The 24,990-nt window shown below is 33.6% G+C and overlaps 2 protein-coding genes across 4 annotated transcripts; one reads left to right on the forward strand and one right to left on the reverse strand.

Moving 5' to 3' along the window:
- The first annotated feature begins 252 nt into the window (after positions 1–252).
- Positions 253–4,011, forward strand: LOC132305219 (protein DEHYDRATION-INDUCED 19-like). 3 transcript variants are annotated; one of them, XM_059802895.1, is made up of 5 exons: positions 253–503; positions 587–726; positions 2,456–2,533; positions 2,647–2,930; positions 3,655–4,011. In XM_059802895.1, exons 1-5 carry the CDS (start codon positions 395–397, stop codon positions 3,764–3,766), a joined length of 723 nt encoding a protein of 240 aa, XP_059658878.1. In that variant the 5' UTR covers positions 253–394; the 3' UTR covers positions 3,767–4,011. The 3 variants fall into 3 exon arrangements, with proteins under 3 accessions (XP_059658878.1, XP_059658885.1, XP_059658881.1); XM_059802898.1 differs by having other exon boundaries at positions 254–488; XM_059802902.1 differs by lacking the exon at positions 2,456–2,533 and having other exon boundaries at positions 2,653–2,930.
- A 2,527-nt stretch (positions 4,012–6,538) lies between these two features.
- LOC132305234 (MACPF domain-containing protein NSL1) lies at positions 6,539–18,616 on the reverse strand. The gene is made up of 7 exons (XM_059802912.1): positions 18,163–18,616; positions 12,087–12,325; positions 11,105–11,309; positions 9,558–9,641; positions 9,267–9,450; positions 8,122–8,288; positions 6,539–7,503 (listed from the first exon to the last, which is right to left on the reverse strand). The coding sequence occupies exons 1-7, from the start codon at positions 18,430–18,432 to the stop codon at positions 6,814–6,816; spliced, it is 1,839 nt and encodes a 612-aa protein (XP_059658895.1). The 5' UTR covers positions 18,433–18,616; the 3' UTR covers positions 6,539–6,813.
- Between the last annotated feature and the right edge of the window lie 6,374 nt (positions 18,617–24,990).

A 24,990-nucleotide genomic window follows, 5' to 3' on the forward strand; every position in this document is an offset into this window, starting at 1 on the left:
TTAATGATATTATTTGTCCAAAACAGAGAATCTTACACTATGCAAAGATGAATCAGATTATCTATTGGGAAGACTTTTTTTGGAAATAGAAAAAGATGAATATGCATAATATAGTGTGTCAGTGTGTAATGTATATATATGCAGAGACCTTTGACTTGAAGGCTATTTTTGTCTTTATAAATAAAAATAGATGATTATAGTATGTAACCGAACTGAGAGCAAGCAAACAAACGGATATATGGTAATAAAGGCTACCTAAAAAAATCAATAGAAATCCGACATTTCCTCGCAGTTTCGACCCCCTTGGGATGTCATCTTTTGTCATGCTCCTCCCATAACAGCATTAACCCCCCATCTTCTCTCTCCTCTCTCTCTCTCTTTCTCTCTCTTCTCCATGGATTCAGACTTCTGGACCTCTCGCCTTGCTGCCGCTAAACGCCAATTCAATTTGCACAACCACCACCACCGTCACAGCTCCCAACTAGCAGGTTCCTATATGTGTGGTGTGTGTGCAGAAAAAATCTGTTTTTTTTTTTAATTTATATATATATATAAATAATTTTTGGGTTGATTTTTTGGTTTTCAGATCGATTGAGCATCGATGATTTCGAGGTGGAAGAGGAGGGTCGGTCTGATTTTACATGTCCATATTGTTACGAGGACTTCGATTTTGCGTCTCTCTGCTCGCACCTCCAAGACGAACATTCTTGCGAGTCCAAAGTCACCGTGAGTTTCTCTTTAGATCCATGTATGCATGTTTTTATATATGTATATGTATATATATTGATATGTATGTATCCATATTTATCTTTGTCATATGTGTTTGTACAGCTTCGTCTCGTGTTTTCACTTTCCTTTTCTTCTTTCTATTGGAAAGTTATGATCTTTGCCCTGTTTTTCTGTAAGATAATTCATGTCATCATCTAATTTACTGAAAATAAAATGTGAATTTTCTGTTTTGGGTTATGCAAATTAAAGTTCCAATTTTTCTCCTTGTGATGTGGTTTTGTTTCGATATTTTCTATTTTATTTTTCATGTGCGCATATGGATGTAGGGGTAAATAAGTAGAAGAAAATATATATATATCTCTTTGGTGGGTATATGGGACCAGCCATACTTTATGGCATAAAATGTTGGGCAGTGAGGAAGCAACATATGCATAAAGTGAGTGTGGCGGAAATGGGAATGTTGAGATGGATGTGCGGTAGGAAGGATCGCATTAGAAATGATCACATTCGTGAATGGTTGGAGTAGCACAAATTGGTGATAAAATGAGAGAACATTGCTTAAGATGGTTTGAACATTGCAAAGAAGACCTTTCAAGTTTGCTGGTTAGGAAAAGTGACATAGTCCACATTGATAACACGTGGATTGAGGCTATGGCCTTAATTAGAGCATAATTGAAATATATTATTCATGTAGCCGGCCTCACTCTCAAGTAGGTGGGAAAAAGTCTTGGTTGTTGTTGGTGGGTGTATGGATAGAATATAATGGAAGAAAATGATAGAATGGAATAAGAGAATTCATGTTTAATCACATCTCATGTTTGTAAAGGCCATTAGCCATTGTTGTCACCAGCTGCTTCCTGTTATAGGTTGAAGAGATATGTAACATTTTGATAGCCTTGGCTCGTGAAGATCATTTTTTGAAACCTGGATGCAGCATAGCTTATTATAGTCATTATGCAAAGGAAATTGATTTGAGAAATTGAAGCCATCCAAAGACCCCTTCCACACCTAGGTGATTGACCTATTTCCTGATTTTCTTTCATCCTACTTATCCCTAAAAAAATAATAATAATAAATAAAATAAAAATAAAAAAATCCCATCCTAACCTGTAACCTAGCATAACGGCATTATTAGTGAAGCAACTCAAAGTAGAGGTAAGTTTGGTAGATGACAAATAACATTGGCATTAAAGATGAGGTACAGATAAGCCAATATTAGGACTATATAATGTAAATTACATATGAAACGTTGTCAGAAACACACCTCAAGTGACGTGAAGGAATATACTGGTTTTTGTTGAATCCTATGGGGAGGTGACCATGAACAAGTTTTCATATGGAAATGCCAAAATAAATGAGAAAATGATTGGTTGTGTCGAGTATGCATTGTGGCACAACGATGGTAGTATGTTTCATTGCAGGAAACTACCATTATGGCTATCGTGATTACCGTGCATAGACTCTACGTTGCTCAACAAAAAAGAATCTCGACGATGTTGGAAACTTTTATTTCGTTTCATTATATCTTGACAGGAATGAGATTTTGGTTTTCTGAACAAGAATTCATTACCCAAAGGGATTTGGGGAAGGGGGCAAGAAGAAGAGAAAAGTGAACGTCTTCATTGTTCTCATTGTATTTGTAATCCTTAGCCCTACAATTGATTGATGTCATGATTAACCAGTTTAGTCACAGGAATCTTATACTGCATCCACTTCTTCCTCGCAGGTTTGTCCCATTTGCTCTGTTAAAGTTGCAAGCGACATGTTAAGTCATATTACCCTGCAACATGGACCTTTTTTCAAGATATCCTTCTAAATGGAAATATGATTACTTTTTATTTTCTCCTTACATGATTTAATAACATGCATATGTAGCTATTCAATTCATATTGAAATTTTTCCTTAACTGAAGATCACTTGCAGAGACGTCGCAGGTTACGTAGAGCTGCAATTCCCAGCAGTCAGGCACTGTCTCTCCTAGGAAGGGATCTTCGTGAGGCCCATCTGCAAGTTCTTCTAGGAGGTGGTGGATATCAGTCGAACAATGCGTATTCATCTAATGCAGTTACTGATCCATTCCTTTCATCTCTTGTCTTGAACTATGCTGCATCCGAGGCAGAAGAAATTTCAAAATCTGTGGTATCCAGTGCCGAGGACACTTCTACAAGGACCAAGGCACCAGCGCACATATGGAAATCAAGGTACTGTATTAAAATTCATTTCTTTCTTTTCATCCATTGTTAATTATTTATCTACTGAACTACTTATTTGCAAATATGCGTAATTTAGATGTCATTTAAGTACTACATAGGGGATTCTTTTTTTTTTTTCCTTAGTTGGTACTCACACACAGGCTTGAACCCTTGACCTCCTTTTGGGAAGTAAGGGCTTGAATACCGCTAGGCCACTGGCCCGTTGGTCACTACACTACATGGGGGATTCCTCCACCCAGCATGACAAGATAATACTATTCCACAGCTCGTGGATGGTGGTTCTTGACTAACATTGCTAATCAAAATCCTGTTATCATACCATTAATGCACCTTTTTGTTTTTATTTTAAAGAAGAAAAAGGAAAAAAAAAAAAAAAAAATGGAGGAGAAAAGAGGATATGAGAACAAATTATCTGGAGAAGAAATGGATAGTTCATTTTATCTAAAAATAATCTGGGGTGTGCTTGCTTGTTCAATTATGTAGGATTTGGATTAAGGTATAGCAGTTCATGATTCTTTTTAGGGTTTTTATCAAAACAATTCTTTTTGTTCTAAAGTATAAACAATCATGCTAGAGATTATGCTTCTCAAAAATACACCCCAAAAATAAGTTTAGAGTGGACCACTTTTACGCACCTAGGTGATGGGCCATTTGAGAAAATTTGGAGCCAGATGAATTGCTACTGATTTCTCTCTCTCTCTCTCTTGTGCAGTTTTGATCCATCATTAAGTTATGAAGAGCGGGAAAAAAGGACAAGACAGGCTGCTGGAAGAGCTTCTTTTGTCCAAGATCTGCTTGTCTCAACTCTTCCGCTAGGCGACTAGTGGGATGCAGTAAGTTATTAAAAAAAATAATGTTAATTGAGTTATTTGGCAGTTGTGATAAGGGGCAATGTTGGGTGGAATAGAATTGTTTCATATTGTTGAACAACTCAATGAATGCCTCATTGGATGTACTAGTGAAGCAGTGTTAGTGAGTGCTTGATCATAAAATCAATAATTTTAAGCTTCTCTAAACGAGAGATGTTCTGCTTTCTCATGAAAATACTAATTTTCTTTGTTTCTAGAAATATATATATATACATACTTTTAAGACTTGTTATATCCCCAGAAACCAAATTCTCAGTAAGGAATAGTCTCTTATGCGGTTATGTTCTGGTTGGTCCCCAAGGGAAAAGAAGACAAAATGTGGAATCCTACACACATAAAAATTATTACACTGGATAAATTTTAATGGTTTGGAAATAGAAATGCTTTTCGTTTGAGTAGAAATAATGCAAACCTCTACTATGATTTGATGGTAAGAACGCGATGCATGTTATTAGCTTAAACTAATTATGGTTGTCTGTTTTTCCTGTTAAGCACTGAATAACCTAACCTGGTGCTAAAGTTGCAACGTCGCCTGGATCCTCTACTGTAGTGGTGCTGTAATTTGTTAACACATTTATTCTGTTTTTTTAAAACAGTAATTTTTCAGCACATTTATTCTGTTTTTGAGCCCATTGAATCTGGCTGAAATATGTAGATATAATGTATTGGAAATATATTTAATTGTGTTGAAAAACCCCGACAGCACGGTGCTGTAACAGCAGAGGATCTAGGCGCGTTGCAAAGAGACTTGAATTATTCTCTCTCCTAGTTTAATTTACTTGAGCTCTTGTTGATATGAAGTAGTTGTGAGAAGTTGGAATAAAAGAATGTCCTATGAAAATTATGTAATTGAGATGGATCATATTGCACAATGACTGCTAGTTTACATGCCTTGTTGAAGTGACAGAATTTATCATCATTTGATTGCCCAGTAAATCTAAACCAGCCAGTAGTTTCATTCAAGAAGAGTTTCCAATCCAAGAAGTGAGATTCCAAATGTCATTTGTTGCTACTTTTTATGGTCAACCTCATCGATTAATGAGATGAGCCCTCGCATTCGAACCCAAAAAAAAAAAAAAATTGTGAACTAGGGACGGATGGGATTAAGAGCAAGTGGGAACATACTGTTTTGTTGATTTCAATCGTCTTCAATGCATTGTAGAGGTCACCGGAGAGAATTTTCGCTCCTTAGATGCATCGAGTAGCTTATACTAAGCCTCTAAGGTGGACAAATATCTTTCATGTGAGTTTCCGTACTGTTTCGTCCAATTAGTGAAGTACGTTACAATAAATGATAACTCATGTTACAAAATGTTATAAAGTTGGGTGAAGCTTGAAATTTTATCACAACATTATTTTAACACGAATTTATCATTTATTATAACTTCTCGAATAGAACTGGAACCCACCAGAGAGGATTTTGGTCCAACTAGGGTACCCAGCCCATAGATGTATCAAGTAAGGGCTGGGTACCTTAGTTTAAGCTATTTGGTTGTTTTTTCTTGGCTATAGACAAATTTTGTATATTTGAGCTAGTAACTTGTAACTAACTGATGAAAAGGCAAACCGTGATATGTGAAACATGTTCAGATTAAATAAATAGGGTTTGATACAAAATATTTGGACACTAAATATAAATATATTTAATTTCAGTCCTCCCAATGGAACGCACACCATAAAAATCGGCGTTAGAATAATTTTTCAAACACCAAGATCAGGCATCAAGCTTTTTTGGTTGATTTTTTTAATTTATTTTTATTCTGACAAATTATAATAAAGAGGGATCCTAATATTAGCACACCGGTTCAGAAAACTAAACTTTTTAATTGACTCATTAAAAAATATGCAAAACGCCGTGTATATCCATCCATTAACTACTTCCCAAAGCTCTTGTCACAAGTCTCTTTGACCAAGACAACCCTCCTCATCCAATCGCTGACCAATTCAACAATCCTAATTGTGGAAAATCAAATGAGACAGTGAATGTCGTAGCCTAGACTTCATTTTGGGAATTCAACAATCCTAATTGTGGAAAATCAAATGAGACAGCGAATGTCGTAGCCTAGACTTCATTTTGGGAGCACTTTTTGGTGCAGCGACAATTTGTAAGAATATTGAGCTAGGCCAAAAGGTTGGGTAACGAGGAATCATTCCAGCCATGTGTCATTTGAACACGTGGCTACAACGTGAGCTCTGGACTTTTTGAAATCACCCGCAAACCATATATATCCCATAAATACTTGGATCTATTTTTCAATGTCCATAAATCTGAAAACATGTCTTATATATTACATGCCTGAAAAATTAAACACGAGTCGTGCCCATTGTCACCATTTTTCTAATGAATCTTCCTTGCACACACACACACACACGCGCGCATATATATAAAGACTTAGTTTATATTATGCTGCATTGTTTTCTAGACAGTTTAACAGCTATGCACGCTGTAACCTCAGAGCCAGTAGCAGTTGGGAGGGTGGTGTCTCTTACCATGCAAAGGTTTCTTAAATTGCACGTAATATATCATGCGTTAGGTGGTACTTCTGAACTTTCAGATACTTAAGCACAAGCCAGGAAACAAATGAACACTATCTATAAGCTGATCATAATACAGCAAAGAGGATTCAGATTTATAATCTCACGAAACCATACCGTGAATCAAGCTTACTGACAAATTCACTAAAAAATATAAATTTAACTGAGAAAGCGATCTACTACGAAAAAATCTATGAGAAAGATGACTATTCTTTAATAATAATAAATAAATAAGAAGAATGTTGAACAGGGCTGAAATTGCAGCAACTCACATGCATTGAAGCTGAAACAAAGACGATGTACACAAAAAAATAAAATATACATCGGAATAATATAGGACTGGTCTACCTTTGTCCTAGCGGCTTTGGTCTTAACTCCCAAGCCCTGAGTCAAGGTTCCGAGACTGGTAGAGAGAGAAGAAACAAAAAAAGAATAATATAGAAGGCATTTGATCACTATAGGATTGCTCACATCAACAAGGAGTCCTCTAACATTATAGTCAATAATGAGAACTTCACTTTGATGGTGATCCTGCCACTCTCTACACAGAGCTTTGCACCAGTGACCACCCAATACCCCGGTGTATCCTCCGGACCCCTAACCATTTCCTTTGTATCCACAAAGTATGACATTTTCGGTGCTCTTGCTGGTAAAGGTGGCCCCCCTGGATAAACCGCTGAATTCAGATCCACTTTTGTTGGCTTCTCAATTGGAGTCAATCCCACACTGAAAGTTGTGCTGATCAACATTGACATTAATCCTGATTTCCGAGATGAGTGAGTTGGTCCATCCCACTCTGACCTACGGATGCTTGCAGATGCCACCATCGAAAATCCAAGCCTCAGGAACAACACTTTCTTCATACCCATAGCCCTGACCTCAAACCAGGCCTTTGTCACGATAGAAGCAGAGTCATCAATCCGTGCTCCATTGTACTGTACAGGAGCAGTGCAGACGTGTGAGAATATGCTCCATTTGACAGGTTCAAAGTAGCCTCGTTCAACCGGCTCGTCAATTGGCTCATAACTAGGATCGTCAGATAGTTGGAGGCTCTGTGGAAGAGCCGACAGGTGCTGTAGATGTATAGCCAGGTGGTCATTCTTCCTACCTTCCAAGTATAAGCGGATGCCAGTCACTGGCCGGTTTTTGGAGTCAACCTGCAAAATTGACTCAGGAATCAGAAAGTACTAGGAATACAAAAGAGAGAGAGAGAACAATCTTCTTGAATTCTGCACAAGCAGAAAATTGCAAATCTGTTATGCTATCCACCAACCAACTATTATAGGCACTGAAAACAATTAGATCTCGTCAATTAATGTTTTTTTAACGTTTCTATCAACTAGAACATCCCTCCCACATTTTTTTAAATCCTTGTTAGATTAATAGACCAACTTCCTAAAGTGAAATAGGCACAAGGAAAGACAAGACACAAAGGCAAGGAGCATCTGGAAGAAGAATGGCAAGAATCAATAGAAAAGGTAACTTTCTAGTTTCTAGTGACAATGATGAAGTAGCATTTTGATCATGGCAAACAATTACAAGAAAGTATGCTTTTTGGTCCATTTAGATGTGGAAGGCAAGTACTACGGGAATCCACAATTCACAGATAAAATAATTTGGATTTCAAAATGTCCCAAGTACTTGTTCATTCAAAACAATCACTATCTAATTATCTTTCCTCTCTTAGAAATCCCCCAGAGCATGGGACGCAAAGCATTTGCAAAATTTGAATCCATACTATAACAATATTTATATGGTGCAACATAAGAACTTACCTTTGTAGTGTTAACATAAAGCTTTGGGCCCATAAAAGTGAACTGAAGTGATGGAGACACTTGTTTCTTGCGCCGATGACCAAGTGGAAAATCACCATACACTGGAGCCCACTGTCGAGGTAATTGAAATTCTAGAAATTGATGGAGTTCCTCTATTGGCGGTTTATCTGCAGTATTATTGATCAGTTAGCAGATACAACAGCCTCGGAAGAACAAAAAATGAAAATGACAATTTTACATATGGTGCTTTCTCATATACCAGAAATGACTCTCATGAGAGAACTTTACAAATTTCTCAGAAACATACCGGCGTTTCACATGCACAAACTATGTACAGGAGATCAAACCTCCTATATAGCATGATATATGAGCAAAATGCAGTAGTGGCAATCAAAAACACATTTATCATAATTAGTTAGTAATATGTTACATGAAAATCAACATAATAGGTGGGGGACACGGCCAATTTCGTCACAACTCCTAATTAAATTTCATAAAAGAAAATGTTACATTAAACCCTAAACACCCCAACTGCCAGAAACTTATTTCGACAACTTTGGTATAAATCATCAATATAATAACATAGTTAAAAACTCATACTAAACCCAACTCAACTCAGCAAAGACTTCTTGCCTCGCCTAGTTGGGCAAATTAACAGTTTCAGAAAAAGAGTGCTACCAGGCTCTCATAGTCGGTAAACATCTGGTAATGGTTTAAAAAGATGTCAGAATAGGAGAACAGAATATATGTTGAAACATTCTGTTCTCCTCCATATATTTGTTGAAAGACCTAGACCCTACTCCCCTTTTCTCACTCAGTGACAGCAGCAGAGGTAGGGTCCTTTCAGAACCAATTTCACATGTCTTACGGTAGAATGTCTCAGTGTGAATATTCAAATCATGTCCTGAACATATTCAAATCATGCAGTCTTTTCAAAAATGATTTTTGGACCTAGGACAGCATTATGAGATGCCATGTGCTTGTTCTGGCAAATTAGTTGTGATTCCTCCAATTTCCACATGCTGAAGTAAAATACAGGCCCTAGATACCAGATTTCATAATTTTATGGGCAAGCAATAGCATACAACACTAGGTTTTATACCCATATAGGAAACAAATAACAAGATGGAGACGATCATACTCACACCGAAGGTACAGATTAATTGCATGGCTCAGAAACCCACTACCGCGGACACCACTCAAAAGTGAAGCTATAGGAACGAAGGACATTGATATGACATTAGGTGACTGTGAGATGGTTGAAAGCCACTGATTATGACTTTGGGCATGATCAACGCCTCCCCGTCGAATATGAATGCTTAATATATCCTGCACAAAAGATAGATAAATTAGCTTACATTTTAGTCTATTCAGAAAAGGATGAACCACACATACAGCCAAAGAAACGACTTCTGAGACAGGTGCAAGAAGCTTACATCATTTTTTGAAAGAGAAACGATGGACGGTCTCATTAAACTTGTAAATGGTACATGGAGATCCCAGACTACAGAGCGTTGATCCTGTAACAATGATGGGGAGATTAAACTAAAATGAGGATACTCTAGAATTATGTTGTTCTCATTTTTGTTACTGATTCAAGTAAATTTGTGTACTATTACATATTCCTATCATGTGTCTCTTGTTCTTTGCGTGAATTCCTAGAATAAAACCACAATTGACGCACTGATGTCTAGTAAATAATAGATTCTTTAAACAGATTGGTGTGTTGGTGTCTCAAATTATGTCAATTTAACTATTATATTCCCAAGCCTCACTGGTGTATGAAGGTCTCACTTGTTATTAGGCTTGAAGCAACAGTCCTTTCTCAAAGAGGCCAACGGTGTCCAAAAGGTTTGAGGGACTGCCCCATGGCAGTTAATAAAGGGCAGCCCAGCCATAGCCAAAACTTAGGTGGTACTTTCTTTAAAAATATTTATTCTATTGTGAGTTACCCCAAAAAAATATGACCCATACGTAATGGATTTTCATCTATGTTACATGGACTATCCTCTCTCCCTATACATAGTCGTGTCCACAAGACACGACATGGGTATGGGTGTATGGATATGTGTCTGACACACGAACTCAAATCGGAGACCCCAATCCTTCACATGTGATGATTAAAGAAGAAGTAAAAACCCAAATTTGATAGAAGATAGGTTTCTTACTTTTGAGATAGGTTTCCTACTTTTGAGATAGGTTTCTACCCCTTTGTTACCGCATGCCACTTAATTAAAATCACAGTTGAGTATATCCTTAAAGAACAGCAACATCAAAATTACACCAATTGTATACAAAAATAAAATTTTAAATGCATAGTACATGTCCACATGCCCACATCCAACTTTATGTCACATGTTCCATCTCCTTAGATTCGGGACTAGGGAGCTCAACACTTAGACACACACCTGCACCCAATACTCACACTTGAGTCCATGTAATATAGATTTTGAGTGTTGTTGCAAAGTGTGTTACTTTCCTCAGTTGTGTGTGCTTTCTGAGATTGTCCTGTGTTGTTAATTTTGCATCTTACATTTATCCTTGCTTTAGGACTGAATTTACAACACAGATTACATGCAAAATAAATAATTTTTTTTTTTCAGTAGTAATATTTTTTCGTTTTGATATAGAGCAGTTTTTTGTATTACTTCTTTCCCATTAATTTTTTTAGTCAAAAAATAGGATCTAAATTTAACATTAACTATGCACTCCTCCGATGCATTCACGTCGTCAGTTGGTAAAGAAAAACTAAGGAAATAAGGTTTAAACAATCAGCTTAAAAAGGTTCCACATTTTATTATGGCTTCAATTTCAATATTCTTGCATTTATGTACCAATTTCATATCCTATTACTAGAAGAATAAATCATGTTGAATTATCAACATGTAGAGACTGAAAATTAAATTTAAAAAATTGAGGTCGTGTTTCTGAGCAAAGAACAGAATCAACTTCTATTCAATTCTGATTCCTGGTTTCTGCATACCTTCAACTTTCCTGATGATTTGTCAGAATTTGGTGCGAAGCTTTCGTTGAGATCTTCAGAAAATTTTTCATCAGCTTGTTGCTTTAACAATTTCTGCACTTCAGTTGGCTGAAGATTTGAATTTTGTAGCTGCTTAATGTAAATTACATCTTTACCTCCCATCTTTACCCCAACAACAACATGAGTTCCATATTTTTCAATAAACCTGAAAAATCATTTATCAAATTTTAAAATAACTAAATTCTATCAGCAAATAAGAATAATCACTTAAAATAAACTGACTGTCAATTACTAATCATAGTGGCTTCCATACCTTGTATGGGGTAAAGAAATAGAAAAGTTATGGCTTTTCCTTCTATCGGCAAAGGTGTTCGATCAATTTTCTCAATGTAGCCATGCGTTATTAACCATTTCATCTTCCATGTCATTACATGAGTTTAAGAGTTTGCTGTTTGTCTAAATTACTGATGGTAAAAATAGGATAAGAAAGTGAAAATATTTTCAGGAATGTAGATCACTTTAATCATTCAAGAGAGAATAAAAAATAAAAAAATCAATCCACTGGTCAATAATATCAGATCGTTATCATAGGTCCTGAAATTGGATTAACAAAGATATTTGATTTGAGAAATTTTATTTTATATTGATCTGCTCAACTTAAATTATTTAGTTAGGTTTTTAGTGCAAAATTCCATATTGCCAATTAATGTGCATCACTTATATCAGTCACCTAGCTCCCACATTCCAGGGATTTGATTACAGTGTCTAAGACCAGAAAAGAAAAGAAACGATGAACTAATTATCATTTAATTGGCATCTTGAGAAGAAAATATAAGATAATAAACATTTTGGTCAGCCTAAAAACTTACAAAGAAATTATGCTGGTATTTTCATTAAATTATTGGATTATTAAATGAAGAAGGTACCGGTGGAGCATTAAATAACGGCATTCAATTGTTGAGCTTTAAGTTAAGGATCTTACTCAGTAAGGGCAGCAGGATCCCATGTAGAAGGCACTTCTTTTTTCACATTCTCCGACAACGTTATCTGGGATCTTGCTAACTCAATATTGTAAAGAGTAATGATCCAACCATCAAAAGCAAGACTTTTTGTGGCAAGTGCATCCTTTTGCCAGCAGCCCCTGAAGCTGAACATTGCGTTGAATAAGCCAGAGGGTATTTTACCAGATAAGGAGAGTTCCTGATTCAATTGCTCTGACATCTGGAATACATAAATTCATTAGAGAAGAAACAAGAATCATGGAACAAAAATCACCCAACGTCACAATATATTCTAACAACTATCATACATTTATCAGATACCATATTATATTAATTTGGGATTTTAATCTCTCAAAATGTTGTGTGTATATCGCATGTGAATATATCAGATATATTTCTGATTATTTCTCACTATATAATTGAAAACTGGATACATCACAAGATATATTGCAACATATGCATTGCTTAAAGAATTTCGAAAATACTGAATGTATTTAGCTTTATTCATTTTTTTCCAAAGAAAATAACATAATTCCATTTTAAATGTGACGTCCCACATCGCCTAGAGCGAGAGGTTTGATGACACTTATATATGTGGACATCCCCCTTAACCATGTACACGCGTTTTGAGGAGAGCGTGCAAAGCGGACAATATCTACATGGTGTGGGCGGGTCGTGACAAATGGTATCAGAGTCAATCCCAAATGGAAAATGGGGGAGCATGCAAAAGCTCGTGAGGGTCCGGCTAGCATTGTTATTAAAGGCCCAAGGCGCACCAAGGCGCTAGAGGTCCCTAGGCGCGAGGCGCGCGCCTGATTGAAGTGAGGCACACAATTGAAAATTTAAACTACCATAATAGCATTCATATCTTCATAAGTCAATCAATATTCTAAAAATTAATATCAAATATAAAAAAGTAAATCCATCAACTATACAAGCATCCAACAACCATAAAACAGAGCACAATTTTGTTTTCTTGAAAGGCAAAGCAAAATGTGTTTTTTTGAATGGCAAAACAAAGCACAAAAAGAAATAAATATGTTAACCCAAAAAAAAAAAAAATTGTTAACAAAGAAAAAAAAAAAAAAGACAAAGATGAGAGAACTAGACGAAGAGAGAGATGTAAACAAAGATAAGAAGAGAGGAGAGATCTAAAGTACAAGAGAGAGAGAGAGAAAAAAAATAAAAATAAAAAAATAAAAAAGAGAAAGAACTGGCGTGGCTTCGCCGTTCATCTTTGCAACTAGGGCTTCGTCTTCGACTCACAATCTCATTCTATCGTTGTTCGGTTAACACTTTGACTCTTGGGCTTCCTTATTTTTTTATTCTTTTGAACAAAAGTTCCTTCTATCGTATGATTGAGCTTTCTTTTTTGTTCATTAAGTTGCCAAAAGTACCTTTTTTGGCTTAAGAAATAAAACAATCGTATTTTTTTAAACAAATATCAGTGAGGCGCGCCTAGGCGCACCTCACAAATAGAACAAGGCGCAACCGAGGCGCGCGCCTAGTAAACATCAGTGAATTTGGGATGACAACAGGAGCTAAACCTGAGCCTAGAGCCTAGGCGTGCCTTTAACAACACTGCCGGCTAGCGGGACGCTGGTCCCAAGAGGGGGTGATTGTGACGTCCCACATCACCCGCGGGGGGAGGGGGATTGATTGTGTGGACATCCCATTAACCAAGTAGACGCATTTTGAGGAAAACCGTGAGCACTGAGAGGAGAGTGTGCAAAGCGAACAATAACTACACAATGTGGGCGGGTCGTGACTTAAACATAAACCGAGTATGAGTATATCACCGACTTTCTAGCATCTACCAATATTGGGTAGAGTATTGCTAGATACTTTCAAGTTCAAACTAGACAGGAACTCGATTTGGTATTTACTGAATGGATGATTATATTAAGCTGTTATGAAAGCTATATTTATATTTGAACTTTCAAGTTCAAACCAGATAGGAAATCGATTTGGTATTTACTGAACAGATTATTATATTAAGCTGTAATGAATGCTATATTTATATTTTGAACTTTACTCAATATGTGGATTAATGTTTAAATCTTACATTTGAACTTTATTTAATATGGAAATTCGTATCTAACCCTTTCTTTATGTTAAGATGATTAAGTTTTATGATATTATTGTAATGATTTGGTATTTACTGAACAGATTATTATATTAAGCTGTAATGAATGCTATATTTATATTTGAACTTTACTCAATATGTGGATTAATGTTTAAATTTTACATTTGAACTTTATTTAATATGGAAATTGGTATCTAACCCTTTCTTTATGTTAAGATGATTAAGTTTTATGTTATTATTGTAATTATTTTCATTTATATTTTCAGCAGCACACATATTTTATGCCAACACACCAAAGAGTTATCAAATATACATTTTATTTTTAAAAAATTTACTTTATACCATGCATTAGTATTTCTATTACCAACTCAAAAAAAAATCATTAAAATTATCACAATTGCAATTAATATCCATTACTTTGATCAAGAAAATTGTTATATCGATATGCAATTGTGATTAATCCATACTTTTGTGCTTGTGATGTGTCCTTTTTTCTCAATATTTTATTCCTTGGTTATAACTTTCATATGATTAACCCACTCTCAAGTCTCAACTAAATTCAACCAAGCATTATCCCAACTATTGAGGATTGATTAAATTATTCCCCCGCACCCAAACCCCTCCACCCCTTCCCCAGCCACATCTGCTCTATCCAAGAGAGGTTTTTTGTTATTTTTTTATAGTTAAGAGATTGATGCACAGAGTACTCTCTTAGAGTCAATAGACAGAGTTAGCAGAATTGAGAGCTATGACTAACGGTAAGCCATGGAGATGTTCTAGAGTATGTCTCCTTTATGGTAAGAGTTTACAATGTACAGTAAATTTATAATTTACTTATGTGATATCAATTCAAGTTTATTCAGGAGTAAAATCATCCAATTCTTATTTATACCAGAAGGAGCACCTCACTTATGCCTAAACAAGGCTGAAGCAAGATAACAGATCAAAAAAGGACCACTACCAGTTTACAAAGATATGCAATAGTTACACAAAACTAGAAACTTGAGTTCACATAACACTCAAATTAGTGTTCTTGAGAGTAAAGTCGTCAAATATTGATCTTAATGTCTCAAAACCAAAAAAATTTGTATGCTTGAACTTCAAAAGGCTCTGGAAAGGGATCAGAAAAGAAAAATTCAGTTTATGAAATGTGTAAAATTCTAATAATTTAGATTGACAGACTTCAACTTAGCCTTCTCGAGTGTAAAATAATCCATTATTGATAAACATTTACAAGCATGTAACTTGTGCTTGAACAAAAATGTAGTAAAAGACCAAATTGAAAAAGGAATCCCCGGCTTGCCAAATATAGAGGTTATTGCTTGATGTACTAGTAAAATACTTAGGCTATCAAGTGAGAGAACATGAATTCGAATACTGAAAGTAGTCACTTTGCATATAATGGTCCAAGGTATGTATCCACCCCTCCCAGCACCCTTTGTTAATCAGGACTAAGTAGTGAGCCATTTAAAATTTTAAAATGTGCAACATTCTAGGAACTTGAAAACTTAGACTTGCTAGAACTCAAATTAGGCTTCTGGGAGGGAAAAAGTGTCCAATATTTGTCAATAGGTGCTTAAAAAATCTGTAGATAAAAAATAAAAAAATAAAAAAAAATGGATTGGAATGAATTCTCAACTTGTGTAGTGTGGAAAGGTCTACAAAATTTATAACTTACGTCCATGTAAGACCCAAAATTAGCCTCTACGTCCAATATTGATCTGAATGCTCTGAAACCAGTGCACCCAACTTGCATGTGCTTGAAGAATGTTGTAGGAATAGATCAGAATGAAAACACCCTATTTGACTTGTCAAAAAAAAACACCCGATTTGTAAATTAGGCCAGCTATAATATATGGAGCAGAGTGTTGGGAATTGAAAAAGACAAAAGAACAACGCATTCACGTAATAGAAATGAGGATATTACGTTGGATGCTAGGAGTAACTAAAAAAGATAGAATTAATAATGAACGTGTGAGGGGAACACTAGGTGCAGCGCCTATAAATAATATAATTAGAGAAAGTAGACTTATGTGATATGGGTATATCCAACGTAGATCTGATGATGCACCAGTTAGAGGACGAAGAGTTGCTTGCCTAGAAGGTAAAAGACACAAAGAGGCCAACCAAAACTTATATGGGATGAAGTAATAAAAAATTAAATTTAAGAGAAGAAATGGTATATAATAGGAAATAATGGAAAAAGGGAATTCATGTGGCCGACCCCAAGCAAAGATGATGATGATGATTTCCAAATTAGGCAACTATTAACAAAGTTTTTAACTTAATAAATGTTATTGCAGTCTAAGTCATGTACATGTCTCATATATTATATCTAGGGTTGCAACCAAACCAAGCCGAGCTAAGATTTTGGTTGTTCGAACTCTGCTCGATGATCAAATTTGAGCTAGAGTAGACCCAATAATGAGTGTTCGAGCTAGGCTATAACATTAATTGTCGAGCTCGTTTGGCTCGTTAAACTAAACAAGCCATTGAGACCAAGATTGATAAAGAATCAAATTTATTATAAATCCAAACAAACCCTAATAAATGAGTCAAGCTATAACATTAATTGTTGAACTCGTTTGGCTAGTTAAACTATAAACTCGCGCTTGAGACCAAGATTGATAAAGAAACAAATTTATTATACATCTAAAAAAAACCCTAATATATGAGTCATGTTCATAACATTTAACAAGTCAATTCATGAACATGTTCGTGAGCATAACAGGCTAAGCCAAGAAACTTGACTCATTACTAAACGAATTCGAAACACAAGCTCAAGCTCGACTTGTTTACATAGCAAACAAGCTCAAGCCTGAGCTTTAATGGTATTAAATCCAAGTTGTTTATTTGCACCCCTAATTATATCTTTCTAACAATACACTAACTATATTCCATTTATATTTTTTATAAAAAAAAGTAAGAAAAACATTAACTTTTCTCATTTCCAATGGTGACATAATTTTTGCATATTTTAGGAGGAAAATTCTGTCAGTAATGACATATCGTTTTGTGAAATACTATGGTATTTGAATTTCTTTTATCATACACATTAGTAACTCCATCCAACTCAAATTCGCCTGATTACCTCTCAATGGAAGGCTCCCCCTCCTTCTTCTTCTCCTTTTTCAATTTTTTTTTTTTCTATCTTTTTGGTGTGTGACAAAAGAATTCATCAAAAAGAACCCGGCTCTCGTGGTAAGATACATATAATTTAAACTCTGCAATTGTACACATAATTCAAGCTCCTATTCAATCGATTAAAACACACAAAAACCAGAGACTAGTTCTGCATAGGGAGAACAAACACAATTTTTTTTTTTTGTTTTCAAAAATGAAAACACTAATTTTTATTTAAGGCTTTTTTCAATTTAAATAATTTTATAAAGGCTCCATTGGGTCAGATGAAAATTAATACTCCATAGTGGAAAGTGAAAGTAAAAGAAAGTAAAGTGAATGAAAGGAAAATCAATTTTCCATCGTATATTTGATTTGCATGAAAAATATTCAAAAAAATTATGAAAAATTACTATTTTATGGTTTGAATAGCATGAAACTTAGCATAAAAGAAAGAACATTATTGTAACTAAATAAAACTTTCTCAAAAGAAATCAAAATTTTCATTTTTTTTTTTTTATGAAAAAGTTAGGTGATTGTGGAAATTGTTTTTTCCTCAAAATTTTCCTTTTCCTTTTCCTTCTTCTCAAACCAAGCTTAGTGTTCAGAAATTTTCCATTTCATTTCCGTTCTTGCTCTTTCTATCTAATCAAACGGTGCGGAATGGCAATTGCCATTTTCCATCTAAATTCCCGGGAAAATATCAATTTTATCAAACACCTCAATCTCAAGACAAAGAAAAGAAAAATTAACAATAACACCATTGGCCATTTATTCAGAAATTTCAATTTTCTCTGATTTTCCTACGGTTTCTGAGCAACCAAACAGGGCAAGGAGTAAATCAGAATCACCTGGTTAAAAGAAAGAACATCAGACCGAAATCTAGTCCGCTCTCCTTTATCGCACTTGATCACCGTCGATACGTTGGGGACGACGACTCCACCAGGGACGACGAGGTCTCTGGTCAGACTCCGATCGAGCTCGATCAGTCTCGAACCGGAAGGACCAGGTCTACAGGCCGATATTCGAATATCGGAGGAGAGATCGTAGCCAAAACCGATCACCGAGACGGCCTTCTCTGCCGCCGATTGGGGGTCGAGTCGATTGGCATTAAACGCCATTGATTTGTCTGGTCATTCAACGGATTAGTTATTGTTTGGCTTTATATGTTGATGAGAGTTTGAGTGCCGTTAGGGTTTAGTTGAAGGTTGAAGAAAGTGGTTGACCGTTGAAATTAGAAACTGCAGTGTGGCTCCACATTTTTATATATACAAACTGATATCAAAATTATTATCATATACATCTATGCGTGTTTGTATATATATACGTAGAACATATATATATATATATATTTGTATGCGTTGTGTGACTGTGTGTATATTGGATTGACTTGCTTTGTTGGACTTTTACGGCTTTGACGATGTGAAATCGAGTAAACAAGTGCGGCTGGTGGCGGCTGCACGCTGTCTTTGTTGGTCGCCACGTGGTGACTTAATGCGTGGAGTTGAAAATTATGCTACTATAAGTCCAAAAATTTGCCGGAGTGGTTGTTGGGCTTTTGGTAACTTATGGGCTTTGTAGTTTGAAAGGATCAAACTACAAAAACATACTGTATATCTCAGCCCATTTCGCTTATAAATTTTGTAGATATCATTGAGCAGATGTGTGTTTTTACTCTAGCTTATACTTATTACGAGTATTAGAAAAGTTATTTCATTGTCTAGGTCAATCACAATCCGATAAACAAAAAATAAGTGTGTCAGTTTTTTTTTGTTTGCATGTCATATCATTTCAAACTACGTAAAAATTTCTCTGATTGCTTTTATCCAAATTCAAATTAAACCCGATCTTGATTTTGAGATAACTCGACTATAATTCGGTTTGGGACTTTACCAATCAAATTGTAAAACCGTGTAGTCCTATTTTTAAAGTAAAAAGTCGAAGTCTCGTGAATAAAAATAAAAGAAATTTTCTAACATGCATTTGATTAGCATGAAAATTTATCTAATTATAGAAAAATATTAATTTATTAGTTTGAATAGCATGAAAGTGAAAAGAAAATGATTATGCATATCAAAACAACCTTTATGAAGTAAAATGATGGATTATTAAATTAAATATATAATTATTTATATTCATTTCTATTATTTATATTTAGAATAATGTTTCATAATATTTTCTTAGGTAAAACTAATTATTAGTGTAAGATAAACAAATTTTTAAAAAAATAATAAAAAATTAGATATGAAAAGGCAATACTACTGTTTGGGAGAAAAATCAAATATTTCACTATATAATATATATATATATATATATATATACATAGATATATACAGGATTATGAGTGTCTAGAATTGCAACATAGAACAGAACAATTAAAAAATATAAAAAATTCTATTTAGAAGCAGGATATGACCAATTTTACCTAAATTATCATTGATATTATGTATATATAACTGTACAATTTTACCTAAATTATCATTGATATTATGTATATATAACTGTATAATTTGCATTACCAACTTACCTCATACTGCAAATAAATAGGTATTTCTTTCACGTGAAAATAAAATTTTGGTCCTGAAAAATAGTCAAAGTGGGAACTAAATTTTTCATTATGTTTCTCTTTCTATCTATCCAAACTTGAAAAAAAAAATTAAAATTTTTTTATTTTCTTTCTTTTCTAACTATTTTCACGGTTCCACCTAACCAGACGCATGATAAACTAAAAAAAAATTATTATTTAAGTTCTCTTTCTTCACACACACACATATATATGCAATTTATTAAATTATTAAATTTTGAGATGCAGATTCATCGCATCCAAGAATTATTTTGATTTTTCTCTCATAAAATCACTTGACAGCTTGATGTAGGACCACATGCTAATATTAAGTATATAGTAAATCTGAGCATAAAATAAATTAATTTCACAACAATGTCCTACCTTTACACTCTACAATAAGGTGATTTTCATACTCAAACATGCAAATCAAATCACAAATCGAATCATCCACATTTACGAGCCTACAAAACCCAACCCAAACCTCCTTGCTTGGTCCTCTATTTCCTCTGCAAAATTTGTTGAATTCTTGCTAGTACGTACGTAAATTGAATCCTTAAAACGATACAAAACTATTTCATTAAGTATATATCAAAAATATCATCGCATACATATATATATATATATATATATATATATATATATTTTCAATTGCTTCGGTTATGTCAAAGATGACGGACAAATCCAAAGTCAACAAAGAGTATCCGAACGTTGATATTTTGTGTCCTCCTTCGTATATCCAAATGACAGCTGAAGATCTGGAAATAATGCGGCAGCCAAGATTGCGAGAATCGGAGTGGTTGTTGTAGGGAATAGTACTATGCATTTGTGTGTGTGTGCGTGTGTATTATAAGGTTTGGACCACTGATTTTTATTTTATATTAATTAATCGAGACGCATAGATAACGTGGTACTAAAATGTATATATACAAGTAGATTTCTTAAATTGGCCCACCTATAACCTTAATGACAATTAATAGAATGGATTAATCTTTTATAAGTTTGACAAAAAAGAAAAAAATAATAATAATAATAACAATTTCGGCCCTATTAATGAATCCAAAATTAATGACCAAGCTAGCTTTATGCATTTTATCATTAATGGCAGTCAACTTAATTAAGATTTTAGGTATGAATAAGTGATTAAATTAAGGGCAAAGTAGCAGATGCCTCGATAGCGAGCCCAGTGGTTAGTGCAACACTTTTTTTAATTCTTAATTCCCTTAAACTTCAAAATTTCATATCTCATAAATCGTACATTTAAAAGTTATAAATAATATATGCACGGAAAACTTATGAAATAAGAATTTCATAAATATAATATTTGTACAACAAACCTTCATGACCAGAGATAAATAGGTAATCTAAAAATTTACTTCCAACAATCTTATTTTACTTTTAAAAAATAAAATACTTGAGATATTTGAAAGAAAATTTTCAAAATTATTCATTTACATATGGAGCCGAATATAAAAAATAAATAAATAAAAAATAAAATTAGTCCCAACAGAAATCGATTTCATGATATATCATATTTTGCGTCAAAGTATTTTCATTCTTTTATAGACTTACTATTTAAAAAAGTATAAAAATGAATATTCGATCTCTATTGGAGCTAATTTTTTAATTTGTTATACTCCATACGAAAATGAATAATTCTGAAAATTTTATTACAAATAACCTGAGTATTTTATAAAAAATAAAATAAGATTGTTACATTAGATTTTTAGCTTGTCTATTTTTTTCTGGTTATGAAGTTTTGTTAAACAAATCTTATATTTCTGAAATTCTTGTTTTATAAGCTTTCTGTGCATATATTATTTGTAATATTTGGATGTACGATTTATGAGATATGAATTTTTGAAGTTTGAGAGAATTAAAATTTAAATAAAATAGCATTTTGGTCCAAATATCAACTTTTTTATCCCTTCAGATAGTTGAGGGGATTTTTTGGTAAAAAATTAGATAAAGAAAATTTATTAAAAAAAGACTACAAGTCGGGGATTTTTCTGTACATCACTCTTAAATTAATTATAGTCATCCATATAATGTTAGAGGTGAGTCAAGAGTTGGTTTGCGCCTACAAATATGTCATGCATAAATAGTTAAAAATTAAATTATTAAGTTACGCATGGTTATTTATACAATCTGGGTTATGAAATATTAAATATGAATTCAAAGTAGATTAGATTTTGAATATTATTGAATATATATATATATATATATTGCCAAATAACAGAACAATGAGAGAACTCTAGACGGAAAAGCAAGTTTGCTCAATTCATAAGCAACTTCGATATATATTCTAGGAAGCCAGAATAATGAAGTCTCCACAGAGTTAAAGTATTTTCTTTACATCTTCCAAAATACTCCGTAACTCACTAGACTGTTTTTAGAGGCTTGAAATCGGATACCAACGCAATACAATACGAAAACATCAATGTGTCAAATTTTAAAAAATTAATACACGCATACAACATAAATACGACTAATATAAATATAAATATTTAATTATATACTTTATATATTAAGTAAGACAATTATAGAAGTTTAATGTGTTTCTTTTAGCTTGAAGACCAAAAGCATAGGATGTGTTGTAGAATCCATAATGTACTTATCAAGTGGATCACATATGTCAACCACAAAGGTCTATTCAAAATAATAATTATTATTATAAAATTATGAATACGACCATGAATTATCATATATTACATGTCTAAGTAAGTGTTCTGACACAACATTTAATGTGAACACAACACCTTTGTAAAAAAGTACGTGCTTCTTAACTTGAAATTTCAACATTATATGATGATCGACTTCTACATGAACAACAAAAAAATCCATTCACTAACAAGTCTGCACAAAAGTCGACAGATAAGAAATGTTAAGGCAATTAAATCGAATTAAGTTACTATTTTTGTCTCTCATAATAACATCACTCTTGCGTTACTTTTGAAAAGAATTAAAAACAGCGTCAAGATTTAATTGTGAAAATATCAATGGCATTAGTTACAAAAATAAGATCCAAGGACATCTAAAACAAATAGTAATAGTGTGTTATAATAAATATCTTAATTAGAAAAAATATCTTAAATAAAATCAAACTGTTTCGTTTGGTTGGGGGATGAAAAAATGGATGGCAGTAATAGGGGGAGGGAGGGATGGATAAGATACTCCCTGGGGAAGGGATGGTGTCTTTCTCATTTTTCCCATTTTATATTTGGTTGAATGGAATGGATAGTAGAAAAGATGAATGGAGTGATTTTTTTTCTTATTTGGTTGAAATGAAGCGAAGGAAAGTTATTATATTATTTTTACCAATACACCCTTTTATATAAAATTATAAAAGATAGATATTTATTTCAAAATTTTTGAAAAAGTTAAAATTGTAAATTATAAATTTATGAGTAGTTATGCCTTCCTTCTTTCCTCTCTTTTCCCCAAAAGTGGGCCGATAAAAAAACATAAAGGAATCTCTCCTTGTTTCTTCCTTCTCTTTCCTTCCCGCCAACCGAAAACACGAAAATATTTATCCATTCCTCTTCTTATTCATGCCCATTCAATCATTCCCTCTAACCAAACATAGTTTAAATTTTATTTATTTTTTTATTTTTTTTTCGACATTAACCATCCTCAAAATTAGGGGTGGTAAATTACGACACGACATGAACACAACACGAGTTAAAAGGGTTTGGATTTGGCATAAACAGATTTAGGTCATAAAAGGGTCGGCACGGTTAACCCGTTTACTTAACCATGTCGGGTTAGGGTTGAGGAGTTCGATCCATGTAACTCGTTTATGGCTCTTTTAACTTAACATGTTATAATCGTGAATACGATCTATGTAATATGTTACCTGTTTAAACTCCATTATTATAGATAGTTAAATCATTTCAACATAAATCTTATTTATTATACCTTATGATTTTTCTTTTTATTTTGAATATTTGGGTTAATTATGACAATTTTTTTTTTTTTTTTTTTTAGTATTTGATTAAATATTAAATGTCTTTATTTTAATAAATAGATCATTAAACGGATTAATACATTTATCTATTTAATAAACGAGTTAAGTTAATATTAAAAAAATTTAATACGATTATTAAATGAGTTAAATTTAAATTTACTTATTTAATATAATATCTTTATATCAACGGGACACGAGCACATGAAAAATAAAATAAAAAAAAAGTCAAAAAATGTATTAAAACAAACACATGAAAATTATGTTAAAAAAAAAAAAAGTAACACTATGAATGCGTGTATATCACGTAGAGAGAAAGAAGTGTTCTTAATAAGAAATGTCGGATGAAACAGATAATACCGCTATCATAAAAACCTCCCGGTATTCTCAGACCTGGGGCGGTATTGCCGGCTTTTAGTTAGGTTCAGTCTCAGCACAACACGCTTCATCAACTGCAACACGTGTCGACCCAATATTGGGTCACCGCCTCCCACGTCACCTTTTAGTCCAAACGAGCGCTTCAAAAGGATTGAAAAGAGCTTTGCTGGAGCCACGCACCACTTACCAAGGCCGCCACCCCACTCCTCTCTCTCTCTCTCTCCCACTTTCTCTCTCTATACATACATACATATATATATTTTTAAGTATCTCTCTCATCTCATTCATTCATTCATTCAATCAAAATGGGTCCAAGTTAAGCGGCTAGATAACAGAACATGCCCAGTGGCGTAGCCACACAAGCGGGGGCAGCTGCCCTACTGAACTTTTATATTTTTTTAATTTTATGTGAAATTTTTTTAATATTTATATAATTTCTTTCACTAAAACTTGACAATTCACACATATATATATATATATATTATATATATATAATCAAATGACCATTCACGATATTACACAAAATATATCTATATATATAATCTTTCCAAAAAAATATAATATTTTTTTTTCACTTTCTCAAAATATTATATTTTTTTTCACTTTTTTTAAAAATACAAGATATTCTTTCACACTTTTGACTTTACTGCAAACAAATACGTTATTTCCATCACATTTTCAGTCTTCAACATTTTTCTTTCGCGAGTCTTCAACATTTCAAAAATTCACAAAATCCAAACAAATACTGCAGTACAGGTAATTTGATTTTTATTT

The sequence above is a fragment of the Cornus florida genome, unplaced genomic scaffold (genome assembly GCF_030987335.1).
Source record: "Cornus florida cultivar Cherokee Brave unplaced genomic scaffold, ASM3098733v1 CherokeeBrave_3.0.0_Hap2_Chr01, whole genome shotgun sequence".
NCBI classification, from domain to species: domain Eukaryota; kingdom Viridiplantae; phylum Streptophyta; class Magnoliopsida; order Cornales; family Cornaceae; genus Cornus; species Cornus florida.

Coding starts and splice junctions, on each gene's coding strand:
- LOC132305219 (XM_059802895.1), top strand. CDS start 395: ATGGATTCAGACTTCTGGACCTCTCGCCTTGCTGCCGCTAAACGCCAA. Junction 2,534..2,646: donor AACATGGACCTTTTTTCAAG/ATATCCTTCTAA, acceptor ACTGAAGATCAC/TTGCAGAGACGTCGCAGGTT. Junction 2,931..3,654: donor GCGCACATATGGAAATCAAG/GTACTGTATTAA, acceptor TCTCTTGTGCAG/TTTTGATCCATCATTAAGTT.
- LOC132305234 (XM_059802912.1), bottom strand. CDS start 18,432: ATGGCGTTTAATGCCAATCGACTCGACCCCCAATCGGCGGCAGAGAAG. Junction 9,451..9,557: donor TTTCTCTTTCAAAAAATGAT/GTAAGCTTCTTG, acceptor TCTTTTGTGCAG/GATATATTAAGCATTCATAT. Junction 8,289..9,266: donor AATTAATCTGTACCTTCGGT/GTGAGTATGATC, acceptor ATAATACTGCAG/ATAAACCGCCAATAGAGGAA.